At 56.2% G+C, this 20,032-nt stretch overlaps 1 protein-coding gene across 6 annotated transcripts in view; it reads right to left on the bottom strand.

Moving 5' to 3' along the window:
- The window catches only part of EPB41 (erythrocyte membrane protein band 4.1), an 86,328-nt gene that overhangs the window by 63,234 nt on the left and 3,062 nt on the right, over positions 1-20,032 (bottom strand). For 2 of the 6 annotated variants that reach the window (XM_084497450.1, XM_084497448.1), the window contains exon 2: positions 15,274-15,377. The exons of 1 other annotated variant lie outside the window; for it this stretch is intronic. Coding sequence is in view for 1 of the 5 variants with exons in the window: in XM_084497433.1 (XP_084353559.1) it covers positions 5,140-5,153 (14 nt within the window). In the remaining 4 variants the exon portion in view is untranslated. Of the gene's footprint in view, positions 1-5,139; positions 5,469-6,761; positions 6,933-15,105; positions 15,238-15,273; positions 15,378-20,032 lie in introns of those variants that run through there. 3 more of the 6 variants (XM_084497435.1, XM_084497434.1, XM_084497433.1) reach the window with 3 other exon arrangements.

Raw genomic sequence — 20,032 nt, 5'->3', positions numbered from 1 at the left:
ACCTTATTCCTAAGCAAAGGGGATTCCTAAAGGCCTCACCTCCCCGGTGCTGTCCGGCAGGGGTGGCAGAGCCGGGCCCCAGGGCTGCGCATCGCGGCATCGCTGCGCTCGCTGGCAGAGCGCACGGTGAGTGCCAGGCTGGGGGCAGCGGCACCAGGCCAGGATTGGCCATTTTTTACCATTTCCTGGCCATTTTACCTGCTGTCATTCCCCTCCTGAGCCTGTTTGTTTTGTTTAACCTCCCGCTCTTAAGCTACCATCCAATTACTGCTCCCAATTACTCAGCACTAAAGAGCCCGCGGTAATTACAGAGAGCGCTCGCCGCACGCGGGGTCGGTGGCACTGCTTCAAAGGAGCCCACATCGGGACAAAGCCCTGGGGGCTCGCGGGCCACCAGGCGAGCACGGAGCCCTCCTGGCCACCAAGGACTGAGCCTGGGCTGCCAGCACAAGCAGCAGCCGGGGTGCTCGGAGCCAGAGCAGGCTTGGGAAGGAGCACGGGGACCGCACGGCACGTGTCAGTGTCACCAGCACAGGGAGAGATTTTGCAACTTGCCTTACTCAGACTTAACACACACCCAGGCATAAGACATTCTTTTGCAGGACCCTGAGAAAACAAAGCATTTTCAAGGCAGATGTCAAGATTTCATCAACTTTGCTCTCTTTTCCTGCAGCTCTGCAGGCAGCCGCCCATTGCGCAGCGCCGGGGCAGTGCCACCCCTGCCAAAGAGCTGCAAGCCACTGCCACAGCCACCTTCCAATTTTTGTGTTGATAATCCTGGAAAATGTGTGTTTCACTTTGGGTGGTGCTTTTTTGCACTTTCAGTGCTAAATTCACTCCCAATGACGTCAGGCCAGGGCAGCGCCAGCCTTCTAGGAAAGGGGAAAAAGATGGAGAACATCAAGGGCTCCTCTCCGCGCTTCGATTCTGCTGCCAGCCCACATTTGGGATGGTTCAGCTGAGCACTTAGGACAGCACAAGGTGTCTTTCTAACCCTGAATATATTTAGTATGAAGAGTCTGCCTGCTACCCTGCAGCACCCCTTCTCCTTGCAGGAAGGCAGCCTGCGTACAGGACACAGAGCCAGAAGGCACCACGCAAGGTGCCACGTGGGCCATCACATGCACGACAAAGTAGCCACTCAGAAGCCAAATGTCTGCACTGCTCTGAGTCAGAGTTATTTCCCATTTGCATTTAAAAAAATATATAATTCACTGCTTGGAGCAGCAGAGACCGATTTTCCTTTAAAAGAGAGCACCAACTTACAAGCCCTGCTTCCCAAAGCAGCGCCAAAAGCTCCCAGACCCACACAGGAGGACGCACGGCTGCAGGGTCGCTCTGCGTCCTCTCCACCCCAGCAGAAACTCACCACGTTTCTGACAGGTGGTTTTGGTGCAGGGAGGGCTCCCCGCCTGCCCCCTGATGTTTTTCTAGTGGTGAAGTCGAAGTGCTGCTGGAGCTACAACTGATCAGCCTTTGGTTTCACTCTCACCAACCACCACTTGTTTGTTTTTTTTTTTTTTGCTAGAGTCACAAGTTTCAGAAGGTGAAACCGCTTCCAAAGCGCCCACCTACCCGCGTTTTTTGCGCATGGGTAACGCACCAAAGGGGCACAGCTCCGTGTTTCCTTGCGCTCCTGCTCGCCATGCCCGGGACAAAGCCCTGGTTGGAAGGGTAACAGCGCGGGGCAGAATCAGGGCTGTGAGGATTTTGCAATTCTCAGCTACGTATGATGAGACCTCACCAAAAAACAACTCCCAGCTGCTCTCAGCAGCAGCCTTAGAGGAGAAATCGAGCTGCAGAAAAAGCAAAATATTAAATCTCACTTTAATTGCAAGCCTCCCTGCCTTGCCAGAGCCTTCCCGCCTGTTCAATAACCCGCGGCGTTACAGGAGGAGGATCACCACGTGTCATCAGCGGGTCAGGTGAAATCAAACACCATTTTCAGGAGCTTTTTGTGGAGCTGAGGAGCCACGATGTACCCGGGGCTGGCAGGAAGGGACGGGCACTGAGCTGAACTGTCCCACCTGAGATGCTAAATGAGACAGAAATAGCTTGGTCCAGCACGCAGGTGGGGAGAAACGTCGGTCCTTGGATGAGCAGGAGAGCAAAGTGCCCGGCAGCCCCCATCCCTGTGGCCAAGGAGGGGATTTCAGCCAATTCCTGGGGAAGGGACGAGGAAGAGGAAGGGAAGGGGAAGGAGACACAGACAGGCGGGAGCTCAGAGCTGATAGCACCGCACGTAAATAAACAGAGGAAGCGTTTGTTGCAGCGAGCATCCCGGTGGCCAGGGGGGAAGCAGCCGCACACGAGACAAAACAAAAAGCTCCACAACAACCCGGCTCCAGAGGAGCTTCTTCCTCCAACACGGCACACACGCCAGGAGGGCGACCAGGGAGCTCAGCACCCAGCCCTTCTCCATGCAGCCGCTCCCGGGACTCCTCCTGGCTTCACCTCCCACTGAATTATTTTTCAGGACCCCCCGAGGGCTGAAGGCAGCCGGTCTGTGTGATCAGCTCCGCACCCCGAGCACCGGCAGGAGCCCTCTCCACGTCTGCACACACCGTGGGGGCTGGCAGCACAGGGAAACCCAAGGAAAAGCAACAAATACTGAATCTATATTTTTATCTCCCAAATTATCTTCTCCTCCTGGCTGTTCCTCCTCCCCAGGAAAGCACAGAAGCCCTTAAACCCTCCTTAGAAGCCAGATATCCAAAGTCTTGCTGAAAACAGTTGCTTTCCCCGCAGCCGGGCACCTCCTCAAACCCCAAAAGCTCCTGATCTGCACCCAGAGGAGTTATTTCAGCAGCTGTAGCACAACTTGGGTGTCCTGCTGTCATCTTCCACGTGTTTATTCCTCGTCTCCTTCCTGGCTTCTGACTTCACGTGCTTACTTTCAAGTGGGCAGCTGGAGCTAAAAGCAGCAGCAGGGCAGGGGATGGGGATGGTGCCCCCACCTCTGCTCCAGCCCTTGCTCCTGAGCACCCCAAAAACGCCGTTTCCTTGCCAGCAATCCTTGTCCTGCCTCCTACGAGAAGCTTGGGAGCACATCCTCTGCCTTCAGCCTGTGCTGAGGCACCTTTAGGGTGTGAATATGGGATTTATTGCCCCAAACACACCCACCCTGAGCCCCTTTTCCACCAAGCTCCATGCCCAGCACCGCGAGCAGGACTAGACAGCCACGTGCGAGCACAATTCGGTGTTTAAAACATTTCCTAGCTCAGGCTGCTGAACGTGGACCCGACCATTTGATGTTACCCTCCCACGAGCCCTGCCAGCGACAAACGAGGCTGCCGGGAGCGGCCGCTGCCCGCACGCTTCCCATTTTCTGGGTGAAAAGAAGCAGAAAACTGGGGCATGAATATAAAATATTCCATCACGTCAAAGGGATAAAAGCGAACCACGGCCCTCGAAATTTGTGCTGTGGCCTCTCCCTAAACACCCCCACCGTCTCTCGAGCAAACCCCAAATATCACCGCTCGGTTTTGCTGCCCGTGCACGCCGGCCTCGCAGGGGAACACGGGCAGGAATTATCAGCCCTGGTTTTGGGGCCCAGCTGGGACACTGGGAAATAAATAACGCTTGGGGGGCTGCACAAAATGAGCCAGGATTGTCCCCGCTGGTGGCAGCCCCGTGGGTAAAAGCCCCGTCCCATCTTCTGCCTCCGAGGGTCTTGGACTCGGCGATCCGGCCGCAAAGCCGCGTGAGCAGCTTAGTCATTTATTTAACGAAAAGCTTTTAATTATCTCTCTCACACACACGCATTACGCGGGGCGGGGAAGGGGGGGAAATAATCAGCCTACAACCGGCGACCCGCAAGTTCAGGGGAATTGTGTTTTTCACAGAAACGGCCAACTCGCCCAAATCTGCTGCGCTCAAACCAGGCCCCGAGCTGCAGCCGTAATTCGGGGCCGGCTCGCAGCGTGCAAACACCCAGGGGTGCCCGGTGCCCTCCGGGAGCTCCCGAGTGCGGGTGCTGTGCACTATGTGTGCTCTGAGCACACCTGGAACGCGTTTACACAGGGATCTGGATCACGATCCGGATGAGAATCATCACCTGCGCCACGCACCCAATGCCCAAACTCTTTTCCTCACCGTGAAAATAATTAATTTTAAAAACAAGCAAAAAAAGAGAGGGATTCCGCAGAATTAGGAGCGTTTGGGTCGCCGGCGTTACACAAGCCACGATTCCTGCGAACACGCAGCGAGCGTAAACAACGTCCGAGCGTAAAGAGCCCAGGGATGGTAATCTGGATTAACCACGGACCTCCCCGCATAATCCACCCGCTGGTGGAGGGCAAATCCCCGCCGTGCCGCAGCCTCCAGCCCTCTGCATCTTAAGGGCCCGTGGCCAAGAGGTGAGGGGCCCGAGGTGGACCCGCTCCGTACGGCCCCCCTGGGCTGTCTACACGGGATTATGGCCAAAACTGAGCCCCGAGGAAGCGGAGCGACCGCTGCAAGGCGTCGCCGAGCCCTGCTGGTGAGCCACGCGGGATACAAAGCGGTGCCGGCGGCTTCCCCAGGGGGATGCAGGAGACAAAAACAAAATCCGAGCCTGGATGCGCGCAGGCAGCATTTCTCAACGCCGGGGAGGTGGCATCGGGATGAAACGTGGTTAAGAAGAAGCTGGTAAACCTGAAACTGAGTTTAAAAGCACAACACGGGATTCGTAACCAGAACTGATAACGGGACTGCTGCAGAGCCCTCTCACTACAACCCCACCTGCTCCACAGCACGCACCCAGTGCCCAAAACCAAAAGGTTCCCATCCAACAGAGGCCAAATTACCAAATTCCTGCAACTCCAGCCACTCAAGGCTCCCCGGGGACACTGAGCAGCCCCCAGCAGAAGCCCCAGAGTGGGACCAGCACCGTCCATCAGCACCGTGCCCGCACACCCGGCCTTAGGGCAGCCCCAGCACCCGAATCCGGCATCGCGGAGCCACCAAGCGCCCCACGGCTCCCAGCCCACGAGCCCCCGCAGCACAGCAGTGCTTCGACGGGTGCTGGATGGGTTCGTAAAGGCTTTAAAGGGAAGCAAAGTGCCTCCCGCCTGACATCCCAGCATTTAAATACCCGCTCCACGAGCAGCAAACGGAGCGGCAGGGTGGATTTTTTTGCGCCGCTTTCCAAAAAGCAACCTGAAACGCTGCATCCATGCACGCGGGCAGCTGGCAGGCGCCCTCCTGGAGATGTGAGCGGTCGGCTCGGAGCAGAATTGGCTGAAGCAGGAGGAGCCCAAAGCGCTCGGGAAGGGGCTGTGAGGGCTCCTTCCCCATCCAGGCAGCGGTGCCGAGCAGGGGGCTGCCCCCCACTGCCCCCAGCAGGGATCGGCTTCGCGCTGCTGGGGGCGATTCCAGCACAGGTCCCTCCTGTTCCTCTCACCCGGCCTCACACGAGCAGCAATTTGGGTATTTTCGTTAGGGAACAAAGCTCAGAGCTGTGTGTCACGGACTAGGTTTAACGGTAAGGATCCCTGCGCTCATCCTGGTGCCGCCTTCAGGAGCGGGTTAGGTCTGCCCAGGACCCCAGCCCTATTGCGGAAGGTTTCGGTCTCAGCCGCCGCTCAAATCCCACCAAACATCCCCAAAACCATCGCTGAAACACACCTCAAGGTGCCACAGGTTGGCACCATCCATGCTGGATATTACAATAAATGTCATGTGCACGGGGTGCCCAGCAAGGAGAACAGCCCCATTAGCCACCGCCCCAAAACATCACAGGAAAACCTTTAATGAATTCCTGACCCCATTACGGCACCACCACAACACCACAGGGGGCTCGGCCCCGTGCTGCCAGCCCTTCCAGGACGGCACTGAGCCTTTTTACCTTTTTACACTATTTTCTTTCAGTGGGGCTGTGAAATGAGAAGTGAGTGGTCAGGAGGAGCCTCCACGGGACAGCGTCCCCACACATCCCCCATAACTCACGAACAAAACCCGTTCAGTCAGGAAAGCCTTAAAACCCTAAACACTAAAAAGCGAGGGAATACAAAAGCTAGCATCGCGCTGCTGTTCACAAGTAGGATTTTTTTTTTGCTGCCCTGTGTTTTTACCAATATCCCCAGGAATAACCTGAGAAACAAACCAGGACTGGGGCAGACCCCGACACCGCCCCTTCCCGGTATCCAACTCACGGGGACACCGCGGTGCTCCCGGAGCGGGGGGCGGCTGCCTGCCCCTTCCCACCCTGCCACCCAGCTGTGTTGGGGTGGGCAATGGGGTGGGCAATGGGGTGGGCAGGGACGTGCAGCTTGCCTGCGGGCTGGGACCCCAGCCCCAATAACACCCCCAGCCCTAATAACACCCCTGGCCCCAATGACACCCCCTGGTACTCCCCAGTCCCAATAACACTCCTGACCCCAATAACATCCCTAGCCCTAATAACGCCCCCGACCCTAATAACACCCCCTGACCCCAATAACAGCCCCTGACCCCAATAACACCTCCTGGTACCCCCAATCCGACTGACACCCTCCGGCCCCAATAACCCCCCCGGCCCCTCGTCCCCCTCCATGACACGCGCGCCCCCGCGGAAAAGGTCCGCGCGCGCACCCTGCACGCGCCCCGTACACGCCACCCGCGCACACGCCGGGGGGACCTTTACAACGCGAGCGCGCGCGCGCGCCCCCGCACGTGCAGGCAGGCGTTGCGGCAGGCAGGCAGCCCGCGCGCGCGCGCTCCCGCCGCGCAAAACCCGGGCGCGCCCCCCCCGGGGTACGCCGCGCGCGCGCGCGCTCCCGCTCCCGCGCGCGCTGACTTACCCGCCCGCCGGCAGCGCGCGCGCGGCCGCCCCCGCCGCTTCTCGCGCAGCGCCTTCGGGGCCGCCCCGAGCCCCGCCGAAGCGAACCGAGTCCCTCCGAACCCAGCCGAGTGGCTCCGAGCCCCGCCGAGCCGAACCGAACCGAACCGAGCCGAGCTCCTTCCGAACCCAGCCGAACGCAGCCGAACCCCGCCGGGAGCCGCTCGCCCGCCCGCCCGCCCGGTGGCTCTGCCCCCGGCCCCGCCCCCACCCACAACACTGTAGTAAGTTCCCATTGGCCGAGCCCAGGGGGCGGGACGCCAGCGGCGCCCTGCGATTGGTGCAACGGAAAGGGCGGCTGGCGGGGAGGGCGGGGGGAGCGGGAGCGCCCCCTCTCCCCCCCCCCCCCCTCTTAGCCCCCCCTCCGCGCGCTCTCCCCTCAGGCCGGGCCGCGCAGGGCGCGGAGCCCGGCAGAGGCGGGCAGGGGGTGCGCACACGGCTTGGGGGGGGGGGGTCCAAGAAGGGGGGCGATTTTCCGCTGGGAGCTGACTGGAAACGGCCCGGAACGGGCAGCGAGGGGCTGGAGGCGGCGGTGCCCGCCTGTAGTGCTCGGTGGGAGCGGGCCCCGCGCCCCTCAGTGCCCTGCACGGTAACGGCGGCACCGTCCCAGCGCCCGAGCGCTCTTCATGAGGAGAAATGGCTCAGTTCCAACCTGAATCTCCCCCAACAACTCGAGGCCGAAAGGGCTTCAAGGAGAAACCCATTTTGGGGCAGGGGGATTTGAACCTAGGCCATAGCAGCTCTTCCACTGGGAGCAGAAAAAAAAAATAAAAAAACAATATAAAACCACACACACAACCTCTTCTGCATATGGAAGCACCACCGTCAACAACACGCTTGTGCTGTGAATTTCTGGGTTAGCTTCTAGCTTCTTCCTTCCTACACAGCCCCAAACTGACCTCTGAAATCCCATAGGAAGTAATGGAAATTTCTTAAATTCTTCCCTATAAGCACAGTTTGCCCTGTGCCAAGCCAAGATTGCAAATATTTAAAGAACTCTCCCAGTTGCAGCTGGTTTAGGTCACTTTGTAAGAGTCACTTAGAGACCAAGAATTATTTTAATAAGTCAGGATTTCTTGGTATTCGGCTGCTGCATATAGGAATCGGGAAAGGAATTATATTCATTTTAGGCATGCATTTGTAGTCTCTAAGGCAGAAGCCATTCCTTGAAAGCTGAAAGGCCGTTTTGCGAGTGCTCGGATCCTCAGGGACTTGGTCAGTGCCAATCCAGAGGGTCACAACAGGAGGAGGCAGGGGACCCTGCCCTCTGGTCATTTAATGGGCACGCAGCTCCGAAATCCACGCTCCAGCATCTTAGCAGCATCTAGACACCAGATTAACACCAGCTGAGCTAAGTTCTTCATAAAAAAAAATCCTTTGTAAGGTGATCCGATACTCTGTAGGGCCCCTGCAGGGTGCACGGCTGGTCGGATTCATGCATTAATGCACAGTTATAAAACGGGGCTCCCAATTTATGGCAGTGCCGGTGAACGCTGTGTTAAAACCATTACTGCCACCAATAATAAACTGCACGGGGCTCTCCTTACCCCGAGGAGCTTCTCTAAACGAGGAATTCCCAGTCTGAACAAAGGAACCGAGCATCGCTCTGGTATTGGTTTTCCCTCCCCCAAAGCAAGCAGAATTTAGGGTGAAGAGAAACATTCGGGATTACTCCAAGCCCTAGGAAAACAAAGAAATTAAGCTGGTCAGGGGAATGATTTATCCACCACTGCTCCAAGCGAGCTGGTGGTGTGCACATTGTATGTCCATGCGTACACACAATAGGCTCACTGGGTTTACGTGCTACGTTCACACACTTTGCTAGCCAGTGAGCGTCTCAAAGGCGGCAGCGGCCATTTCACAAGAGCAAACAAGGTGGGAGGAGAGCAGGTGGCTCGGTTGTGCCAGCACTGGCCCTCTGCCCTTGGCTCCTCTTCTGAGATTTGCTGTCACCATCAGCAGTGCAGATCTGGCCGATAGCAGACAGCGAGAATGAGGTGTAAAGGAAATCTGCCTTCAACTTCACGAGCTTTGTTTTCGTGTAAAACAGCGATCGGGACCAAAGATAGCTCAGGTAAATAATTCACCCAGAAGGAAGGGGCGCTTCAGCTAGCGCTGCCTTTCTCAAGTGCTCACCTCTCGATTTTAGCATGCGAAGCGGGAGGCACAGCAGGATTCAGCGCCAGAAAAAGCCTTCTAGCAATTTGCCTCCGACTGACTGAACTGCAAACTCGAGAAACGCTCCCAGAGACACAGAAGCTGCTGCAAAGCGTGTGCGCAGCCAAGGCAGCCCGGCGCATCCACGCGCAGCCCGCTCCCCATCAGGTATTGCCGCCGAGATTAAATCTCCACCAGCCTGCCGTGGCACCCTCCCTCTCCAAACCCAACAGTCAATTCATTGTTGAGCAAGCTATCGGAGGGACAAACAGCACCCTCCGTAGTTAAACGGACTCAGTGTCTGGTATTGTGAGCCCACTCGGCGTTCTGGCAGCTAGTCCCGAGTTTTGCTAAATCCTGCTGCTTCTCCATAGCCTTTTTTTTCTGTGTGGTCCCCTACCGGAGAGTTTTCCCCTTTTTTTCCCCTCTCAGTTACAGGAGCTGTGCCATTTAAAGGCTGTTGTTGCAAAACAAAAAGCACATGTTCTTGCTTGTGGGGACGAGAAGCCAGTTGCTGAGCCGCTGTGGCTGCTTGGAACCGGGCTGGGTTACGTGGGTGCCCTCTGGGGAGACGGGGAGGGCAGAGGGGAATGGCAGACAGCGAAGCCTGTACACCCTGGGATTCCTATCCCACCCAGAACCTGGTTCATTTAAGCTCCCATCATGGGTTTCATTGATTTGCATGAAGTTCATGTTCATCTGAGTCCGTGTCTTGCTACGCAGCAGCCTCGCTCCAAGGAGGAGGAGGAATAAGGCAGACGAAGAGGAGCAGCAGCTCTCCCCAGGCTGCGTGCCAGGACAGGGAACAGCTCCCTGGAAAGTCAGCGTTGTTCCAGGGCTCAGAGGCAGCGTGTAAAGCACGGTTCTGCCAAGATGCACCGCATAAAGATTAGAGGAGGTCAGCTGCAGATCGCAGGATCAAGTTTTCATACGATGAATGTTTCTATGTTGAGAGAGAAATATTTTCCCCCTTCAGTTTGGGTAGGAAGTGTTAAACATACAAGAGGCTGCATTTAGAGTATCTAGAAAGTGCTTAAAACCCCTGGGGAATAGATTAGAAGCCATGCTGTGAATACAGCTAGCACAGGCTCAGGAAAAGGCAGAATCGGTGTGGCATGAGCCCGAACTCCAGAAACAGCCCGAGAAACAAACAGTGCAAGAGAGACAGCGGCATTTCAAGCATTCACCAATCTTCCATTGCCTAACAGTCTTAGTGGAAAGAAGACAACCAAAAATAGAGGAGCGTGCTCATAGGCAGTGCTCGATGCCCCAAATAAATTCCAGGAGATGCTGCTGGAAACCCCGGAGTTTGGGCAGCAGGAGGACGTTGGAGCCCCTGTGCCAGCCTCCTCCACCAAGCACCAACAGCTCGGCCGGAGCCGCAGCTGTGGCTTCAGCAGGGGACAAGCTCAGCTATGCAGCCTTTGTTGAAATAAACCCAAAAATAACAGTTAGTGCCACCTAGGGACCAGAGCTCAGGCAGGGAGACAGAAGAGCCACACCACAAACAAAGGACGTCAGCGGCTGATGCACTCCCCGCACGGCTGAGGAGTCAGGCTGCAGCACGGAGAGGCTCTGCCCTGGTTAAATAACACCGGGAAGGCACCCGGGTAGGTGAAGCTTTCACAAAAGGTTGCTGAAATGCGGATTTGACTCCGTGCTGCTGCTCTCCCAACCCGGGCAGAGCATCGCTCGGCTCCCAGACACCCCGAGCTCCTTGGTGCAGCTGGCGGAGGGCAGCGATGTTTCTAGCTGATGTTCCTAGCTCAGCGTTTATGTAAGAGCGGCGTCGATCTAGCAGTAAGTCAGAGCCCTCGTCTGCTCTACGCACCCCGTGTAACCAGGAGGCCAGGTGGCAAACTCCTGCAATGAATTTCTCCTTGTGCGAACCCAGCTCTAGACACCTGACTGCAGTTCGCGATGGGGCTGGACCTGCGGACAGCGAGGGATATCTGGCAAGAGCCAACATTTATTTAACCAAAGAACTTTGCTACGGAGAGCAAACACAGCTTCTGAGCGGAGCACAGGCTGCCTCCCTGCTCACAAACACGAGCTAAAGCTCTGCACCGCCTCGTCCAGTGCTGCTTCCCCTACCTGCTATCTCCTTGGACCTTGCAGGGTTTGTCTTAAGCTACTAACTGGATCAGATTTGTCACTCCAAGTGCTTTCCACAGATGATCCCACGACCTAATACAGCATAGCCAGCGTCTGCTGAGAGAGGCATTTCTGCAGGTGCGCAGTGATTAATTGGTGCACATTTCCATATCACAAATAAAAAAGACTTCTCGGCTTGGTTGAAACGCGGCGTATTAACCTTTGAAACTGGCAGTCATGGATACCGGCTTCAAAAAGATTAATATCAATAAGACAAAATCCCAGAGGATAGCATCGCACTGCTGCCAGTTTTTCTGGAGCTTTACAAAATAAGGCGTTTTGAGACTTCATTTAAGGTCGTATATTTCCACGTTTGTTTTATAAAGAAAGCCCCAAGCTGTTCAGATTTATGGGCAGAACCCACGGGCTGGGGGCAGGGGGAAAGGGGAAACTGGAACTCGAGGAAAGCTGTGGGTACGTGTGGAGAGACTCGGAGGAAGGGGCAGGAGCCGTGCTTCATTTGGGCTGCTGCCACTGCCACAGCTAATTGCTGAGAGCCGTCCTCTGTGAGAAAGGTTTGTTACCGAAATAAATCACACAGCTCCGTTAGCTCAGAGCATTTTGCAGGTCCACGGAGGCACAGCTGCAGGATAACACAGGGCATGCAGTAAATCTGAGTGAGGTGCAGCAGCCGCTCGGGGATGCACGGAGCCAGCCCTCGCCCCTGCGTTCTGCCTCCACCACGGACTGCATCAGAAAGGAGCTCATAATCATTAAGCTGCCATCTTTTATTTCTAATTATTTGTCTCCACAGCAGGGTTCCTGCAACCATCAAGTACAAGGGAAGCAAGTCTCAAAGGAGTAACTGTTTTGAAGAGGGCTCGCAGCTGCCACCACATGAATGGCTCTCCAAGAACAGTGGCAACTGCTACGCGCTGCCCACAGGGCCGGGGGAAAGCATCCCTGTTTCGGCTGCTTTTCAGTGTTGATTTTTAGGTCAACGAAAACAGCTTTTCTTATGCAACAAGGCACACAGAAAGCCCACTTGCTTTGAGTTTTCGCTTTCATTTAATTAGATGGTAATTCAGAAGGCAGCACTGCTATTCTGAACACCACAATGAGAACGATTTCACTGCCTTACAAAGCGCTGAAGTAAAACCACCGAGCTAAGCCAGCCCCAGAACCTGACACCGCTTGGGATTCTGATAGTCTCTCCTGACAGAGGGGGACAGGGAAAGGGATACCCTGCTGCCACGTTTCCAGGAGAGATTCAAAGCAGAAAATGTCACTGCAAGGCAGAAAAGCAGGAGATCTTATTTGTTCTTCCTCTTTGAGCTACATTGGAAATAAAAATATGGAAAAGCCCAAGTTTGTTGAACACGACGTCTGTTCAGCAGCTCCATATAGCAATAAACTTCTCTAGGAGAAGAATATTCAATAATTAAGCAAGAGACAAATTATTTCCTAAGCAGATAAACACTGAGATCCCACCATACAGCTCCCAGTATCACCAGTGCCAACGTACAGGACACGGCCCAGCAGCAGGCAGGCAGCAGCCCCGCTGTGCTTATCACCTCCCTTATGACAAACAGCTCTGAACATTTTTTTTCCCAGACAGCTTGCATCGTCCCTGACCTCACTTAGGATTTCCTGACAGGCTTCACATGATGGCAACGTATGTGAATCTTGGCTTGAAGGTCAAGCACGCAGCCTCAGACATCGCAGGCTCCTCTTGCACTTGCATCCTCAGCATTTTTCGCCGTGGTTTCTGCCCTCCAGCTCCTCGCAGCATGGAAGAAGCTTCACAGAGGCTGCTGGTGTGTTACTTTTAGGATCAATACCCAACGCTCTTATCAGGCTAGGAGAGAAGATTCCCTCACTACAGCTCCCATGCATTTTACGTTTACCTCAGAGGTAAGCCAGGCTTAAAGATGGAAAGGCAACCTGAGCCGGCTGATTTCTCTGCTGGGTGAAGGTCAGGGCTACCCCTGATCCAGTGAAACTGGACCACGCAACCTTTATCTTTGCCATCTCTAACAAAGTACCACTTGGCCTTCTTGCTTGCTGACCAAGATTAAGACCAAGTGCTCATCAAGCAGCAGATTTCATCCAGTATCAGGGTCAAAACCCCAAAAGCTTATAAGCAGCAAGACACGGAAAGCCTCTGCCCTCTGTGCAGTACACGGTGAGCAACAGACTGCTCATGCAGACAGAACTCAGGGAGACTGCTCCAGGGAGAGCAAAGCAGGGGTTGTTCAGCTGTCCCCAGGGAAGAAATTCACCCCTGACCACAGACAAGATATTTCACCATTCACACTCAGAGATCTACACCAGAACAGGACCAAAATCAGCTTCACTCTGCACCAACCATCAAGGACACTGTATTTTTCAAAGCTTTGCCTTCTCAAACAGTTCTGCAGTAGCAGTACTGCCCTGCACGGTCCCTGCTGCACTCCTGATGCAGGGCACACGAGATGCACGCAGGGTGCTGCATTCACCACGTCCCGCTGCAGGTAAGTAGGTAAACCAGGCAGACCTGAGCAAAAAACACAGCTGCGAGGTACTGGCAAGCTGTCACACTGTGCTGAGCGTGTCCTGAAGATCTGTGTCCCCTCGTGCAGTCACAGCCACTTGCATTTTGCCCCAGATGCCGGCTCCTGGCCGGCACGAAGCCAGCCTGCAGGTAAGCCTTTTGTGCGGGGGCGTGCTGTTCTGCATTCAAATGACTGCTCGGGGGTTGGATGGGAGCTCGGCACCTCTGATCAAGGCAGATTCTCTGGTTAATTAATTATCCTTCTCTCAGAGGCTTGGTAGCAAAGAACAGCTCATTCAGAACAGGAGACAGCCACTCGGCTTCTAAATATAGGGCTTCACTTACTTCTGGGTACGAACAACAGGTTTATACTTGGATTTGATTCATCTCCTGCCCTCCCCTGTGAGGCATGGTGTAATAATGCTGAGTTAAGAATAAAGCAATCTGTTCCCAGCACCTTCCCTGCCTTCCCTTCAAGTCTCACCAGTGGCTGGCAGCGTACCGAGCGGCGGGGCAGGAGCGGAGCTGCTCTGCACACACTCGGTCCTTTCCGCCGCTGGGAGAGGAGGCGATACCGCAGGGGGTGGGGAGAGACAGGCAGGAAAGGGGGAAGCTTAGCAGTGGGATGTTTTGCACTTCTGAAAGAAGAAGTCAGTTAAAAACTTCGAAAGCCTCCAGAGATAATCTCACCGCGTCCAGAGAACCAGCTGTACCCAAAGAGGCTCCTTCCTTTCCTCCTCCACGCACACCCGCCTTTATTTTGTTATTTTAGGTTTTAACAGCACCTCGCAGCCAGGCGCAGGGGTAGGCATCGACCCCCTGCTGCAAAGCCACAGGAATCAACCCCACCAAGATGGTTTTCCCCCATGCAGAGAAAGATCTCCACGAATGCCTGCCGCAAACATCAGTGCCCACTGCTCCAAGCTCGACGTGCATTTCCCTTCCTCTCCTGCCAGAAGGGCCTCGGGCTGCTCCCTGTACCCTGCACGCACATCTGCAGGTTTGCAGAGGGGAAGCCAGCCCAGAGCTGGGCTCCAGCCCTCAGAGAGCCTCTTACACAACCACAGCACAGATTTACCATCAGCAGCTCTCAGGAGGAATCTGGGGAGAAACAGCGAGTGCTGCTTTCCGCTACCAGGACAATTTTCACTTCCATTTCCTCGCTTGCTGGTGCTTAGCGTGCTGCCAGCACAGGGTCAGCGCCCAGCAGGCCAGGCTGGCAAGAACAACTGCTGCTGGGGGTTTCTATATCCTACAAAGAGCCTGGAAATTGCTAGATGAAATGCTTGTAAGTGCCCAAAACATTAACACATGCACATACACACACACGATAAACCCCATTCTTTGTTAACAGACACCCCAACACTCCAGAGTTTAAGACGGAAGGAACAACTGGGCTCGTTATTTAAGCCCAAATGATCGGTAGAGTTTAAGGCAGAAGGAACAAGCGGGTTCGTTATTTAAGCCCAAGTGATTCCTTCCAGCTGCTTCCCCCCGTTGCTCTAACGAGGCAGGTACTTACCCAGAGATGAGGCAGCCGGGCAGACCACGGCGAGGCACCGCAATCCATCATGGGGCAGCGGATGGGAGAGAAAAAAGAAGACACTGGTTAATAAGCAGTTCCAGCCAAACGCAAAAACCCCCAAACACGCCAGAAAAATCCCTCCAGCCGCCCAGCCAGAGCTCACACCTGTACTCGACACGAGCGCCGCGGCAGCGTTCGCGTAAGCGAACTTGAGCGTCTGACTTTTCCCAGAACAGAAGGTGGAACCGGACGTTCACGTTGGGCCACTTCTTAGAAATGTAAACACGAAGCAGGGAAGAGGAAAAAAAATTAAAAAAAAAAAAATCAGCCTGGCGTTACTTAACGCTGATAATGCAGCGAGCGGTGACGCCGACGTCCCGTGTCCGGCACCAGGAGGTGCGCGGGGCGGCACGGCCCCAGCACGGCCGAGCTGGAGCAGGGGAGAGCTCTGGCCGAGGCAGACCGGCGTCTCTGGGGCCGTGCAGTTCCTCCAGCCTTGCATAACTTCTCTTTTAGACCTCACCAGGCAGGGGGTGGACGCACAGCGTGCCTCCGGCCCCAACTCCAAAGGGCTTCAGCTGAGCCCTCTAGTGGGCTTTAAAAACTCAACAAAACACCCACAGACCTAATTTAATTAACGCACTGCCAGAGGCCTCTAAACCCTAATCCTCTCAACAAAAGGATCATTAACTAAATGAAGAGATCCAAGAGAGCAACGGGTCCCTCGGCCACAGCCAGCCGGGCTGCGTGCTCCAGTGGCACACGCCGGGGCCCACCAGGGGCTCCGAAATGTGGCTCGGTCCTCGGCCCCAGCAGAACCCAGCCAAGGAGCTGCTCCGACACGAGGCACAGCCACGGGCACGCACAGCAAAGCTCACGGCATGCACGGGATGCTCAGCATGATGCCACGCCAGAGGGACACACAGAAGTTCATACTTGCCCTTCGGGATGTGTCTGTGGGACATCACAGCCACCACACCATGCTGAAGGTCCCTGGGCTGTCATCTCCAGCGAGACTGAAGCCCTCAACAGCTGGAGCAGGAGGACTTGGAGCCGGGGCACTGGTTGTTTTTAGGGATTTATTTTTAAGGGTTATTATCCAGTGGTGTGGAGAGCCTGGCGAGTAGGTGAAGAGCTCTCCTTTCCAGAGGCAGCCTCGGCCCTTCAACTGAAGGCTGGGAATCACCTCCACCTCACCCATCCCGCCAGCAGGAAGGGTTTTCCCCACAGCAAGAGGCAAGGTGTACGTTGGCAGAGAAATTTACAGCACGCAAGGGTGCAGTCTGTTAAGGTACAGTTAGGGAGAAGGCTTTGAAGTCCAAGGTTCCCAGCCCACGATTTGCCCCAATGGGATGGAGATGGAGATGTGGATTCGCCCCCTGCAGATCTCTCTCTGAAAGCCACCTCCAGTTTCCAAGCCACACGTGGGACCCAGAGCACCATGGCTGCAAGGAGCACACCCATGAGACTGCTCATTAGCAGGGTGAACAGGAGCAGAAGAGCTTAATTACAGGGCAGGGACCGTTCCCTCTGGGTTCGTGTGTCGGTGGCAGCCCCACGGGATGGGCGCTCCTCGACAGAGCCGGGCCCTGCAGCAGCCTCTGCCCGTGCCACACGCGGGGCCCACGGTCACCAGGAGCCCAGTGTGGCTCCTGTGGCAGCTGCGGAGCCTCAGCCCATGGGTTGAGAACCCAAAAGAAGGAGGACTTTGGGCATTGCTTGCTGAAAACCTTCTGGCAGCAGCAGCCTGCACGGGTCTCTTTGGAGAGGCTGCTGCAGCCCACCTGTAGGTACCGGTACCTGGTTTTGGAGCTACGGGTGAGCGCTCCTGCCCAAGGAGCTCAGTCTCAGCAGGAGCTCCTAAAGCCCAAAGCCGAGCTCCAGCCGTGGTGCTCACCGGGGCAGGGGCTGCAGCAGCTGCTGGCAGGGCAGGCTCACACCCCAGAGGCTGCTGCAGCCCGAGGCTGGGCTTTTAGGATGGCCAGGAGGTGTTTCAGCACGCTGCCTCTCCCAGACCAACACAGCCTGACCTGGAGAGACCTCACAGTCCCCTAGGCACCGTCTCAGAGCCTCGTTGGAAAGCATTCGTGCAGACCCCCATCTTCAGTACATGCGTTTTGGGGACAGACGCTGACACGTGGAGGCTTCCTCGCCTGAAGGGGCAGCACAACTGCTCCCAGAGCTAATGAGGCTGTCCTGCGCTGACCCGGGGCAGTTTTCAACAGACACAGAATAAACAGTCCTCTCCGCGTTGGCCTCCTGGAATAAATCCCAAGAGCTCCCGTCTCCCCGGCCCAGGCATGAACACAGATGGTCGCGGAGATTAAAACATGGAGAATTAACAGCCCCGCGCAAATGAGCTTCTTCATCCAGCCCAGCACTGCCAGGTGGTTCGAGTGCAGCGCTGGGATACGGTCACCGAGCTTTGCTGAGCTCCAACAGCTCCAAATTCAGCAGCACAGGGAACAGAGAGCCGGGAAATTTGAAGGCAGTTGCAGGGGAAGCGAGATGGAAACTGCCAGAGCCAGGCAGCTGCAGAGCCACATCTGCCTCCTGCTGCAGCGCTGGGGGAAAAGCTCCAGCACCAGGAAAAAGGAGCACGGACCCATCCTGCGCTTGGCTCGCTTTGTGCTCTCCCACCAAAAGCCAGCTTGGATGGATCAAAGAGCACCATGAGCTGCGTGTGACCACGAGGGCTTCCCCGGGGCGCTGCGGGCTGGCAGCAGGCGGCCAGGGAAACCCAGAGGGGCCCCGCCACCATTCCTAGAAGGAATCTGTCAGCACTGCACACCCGGCAAGGATCGGACCAGCACACGGGGCTGAGCAGCATTCCTGATCCGGGTAACACGTGCCAGGCTGCCTCCGGTGGGGACACAGCCCCGAGCCCACTGCCATCCCCAGCGCCAGCTCCAAACCCATTTTATTTTCCCTCAAAACCAGGCGAACAGTCGGGAAGGAGCGCGCTTCTCGCCCAGCCGCCAGGCGGTACATCTCGGGGACAGCTCTCGGGTTAGGCAATGGCTCACCCCGCTGCATTTTCTATTAAAAGCCCTTGCTCTGCATCCAAGGAAATCCCCAGGCGGCACCGACCCCATCTGCCAGCCCGCAGCGGGGCCTCGCGGCCGCAGATTGAAGGCAGCCGCCCCGCGCCATACGGGGGAGGCTGATCTCCACGGCGGGCACGCGTGCCTCCAGCTCAGCACCAGCACGGCCGCACCGAGTCACGTTCCAGCCCAACGTGGCTCAGGGCCGGGCCAGCTTCTGCCTCTGCTCCTCATCTGTTTGGCCTTCCAGCTCGTGCAGATGCACAGAGGCGACTCAGGACGGGCACTCGCCCTGATACAAGCCCCTAATTCAGGGGGAGAGCTCCCCTGGGTCTTGAAATGCCAAGAAATGCTTACCCCATCTCCAAGGACTTTTAGAGAGCAGGTACAGAAATACAAGCCCCTAAAGGCCGGTGCTGCCTGGCAAGCAGCTAAATGATCGCTGCAATCTGGGGACAGCAACCAAGCAGGGGCCAGCTCGCAGAGGCAGCCTTTAAAGGCTTTGATGCAGCTGCTGTAACAGCCAAGGGCTGCAACGATGCTCCGGGCACTGCTCCACTGCAGCTCCCAGCCACACCAAGCAGGGCTCAGCACCAATACCGGGTTTGCCAGGCTGCGAGCAAGCTCCAAGCCACTCTGCACCTCCCAGGAGGCTGCAACACCTCCAACACACTGCCATGGCAGCGGGGTCCCTCTGGAGACTCGCAGCACGCATCCAGCCTCACGCCCCCTGCTCAAATCCCGCTCAGGTCAAGCGTGGCCAGATGTAGTTACCTACACGAGGGGAGCTAGAGGCTGCCTCTGGTCAGGGGATGTGTTTGTGCCGTCAGGCCTCGGTTCCTCCTGTTTTGCTGCCTACTGGGATGCCAAAACTGGGCGCTTGCTAAATGGACCAGCAGGAGCTTAGCCTCGTCCCTTGCCACCAAACAAGACTTTCTCAGGAGCTGCAGGGAAACGCCGGTTCCTTAGTCACCCATGTACAAACAGGAGCAGAGAGCATTTTAATAGGATTCATTAATTTAATTGAATAGCGCAGAGGACGTCAGTGGCTTTATTTGTGCTGGCGAAGGGCGTTAGGATGAGCCAAGGGAAGAGCAGGGGCAGGCCCTGCAACCCGAACCACTCCTGAGGGGCCGGGTGCCGCTGAGCCCACGAGCTGGAGCAGGGCTGGGTCGCTTTCCAAGCTCCCTTCCAACCTCTCCACCTCAAAACCTTCAGTGAGGTACTGCTCCAGAGCCTTCCCTCCCCAAGGACAGCACAGGGTGAGGCTTGGGTGACAAAAACCCATTTCCCCAGGCCTTTTCTGCTCCCGACCAGGCTCAGCACGGGGGCCCAGCTGATGCCTGTGTGTGCACCGCTCCCGGCGCTCCACAGGCACAGCCGATGGTTCAGGCTTTTCTCTAGGGGTATCAGGAGGGGACAGCAGACAAACCATGCTAATTGGATAGACGAAGAGTCCTCTGCAGCCCTATAAAGCTGTGAGCAGCTGCTCAAAACCTCTTGTGAGCAACAAAAATAGTTTCATCTAAGGAGCCAGGCGTGGATTAAACGCCACAACCCCTTTTCTTTCCACTAAGTGCAGCTCTCCCCGTTGCAGCCCCAAAAAATAAAGAAAAGAATCAGAGCTGCAGACCCAACCAGGAAGTTCAGCAAACTCAGAGCAGCAACAATAGCAGGAGGATTTTCCAGGCCTTCGAGCTTGTTTTGCAAGTGCCAGGTTATGTAAAGCGCTGCCTTGCCTTGCCGAGGCCAGCTGGCACCGCACGGCGGGGACTCGCGCAATGCCCACTGCTGGGATCCCCGCTCGGGCACCCTCCACCTCAGCTAGCATCACTTTTCATTTCACGTGTAATTGCTACGTAATTAATCACCTTCCCGGG

Source organism: Aythya ferina, assembly GCF_964211825.1.
Source record: "Aythya ferina genome assembly, chromosome: 24".
NCBI classification, from domain to species: domain Eukaryota; kingdom Metazoa; phylum Chordata; class Aves; order Anseriformes; family Anatidae; genus Aythya; species Aythya ferina.
The sequence above is the reverse complement of the archived record's forward strand: the minus strand, read 5'-3'. Positions and strand labels throughout refer to the sequence as shown.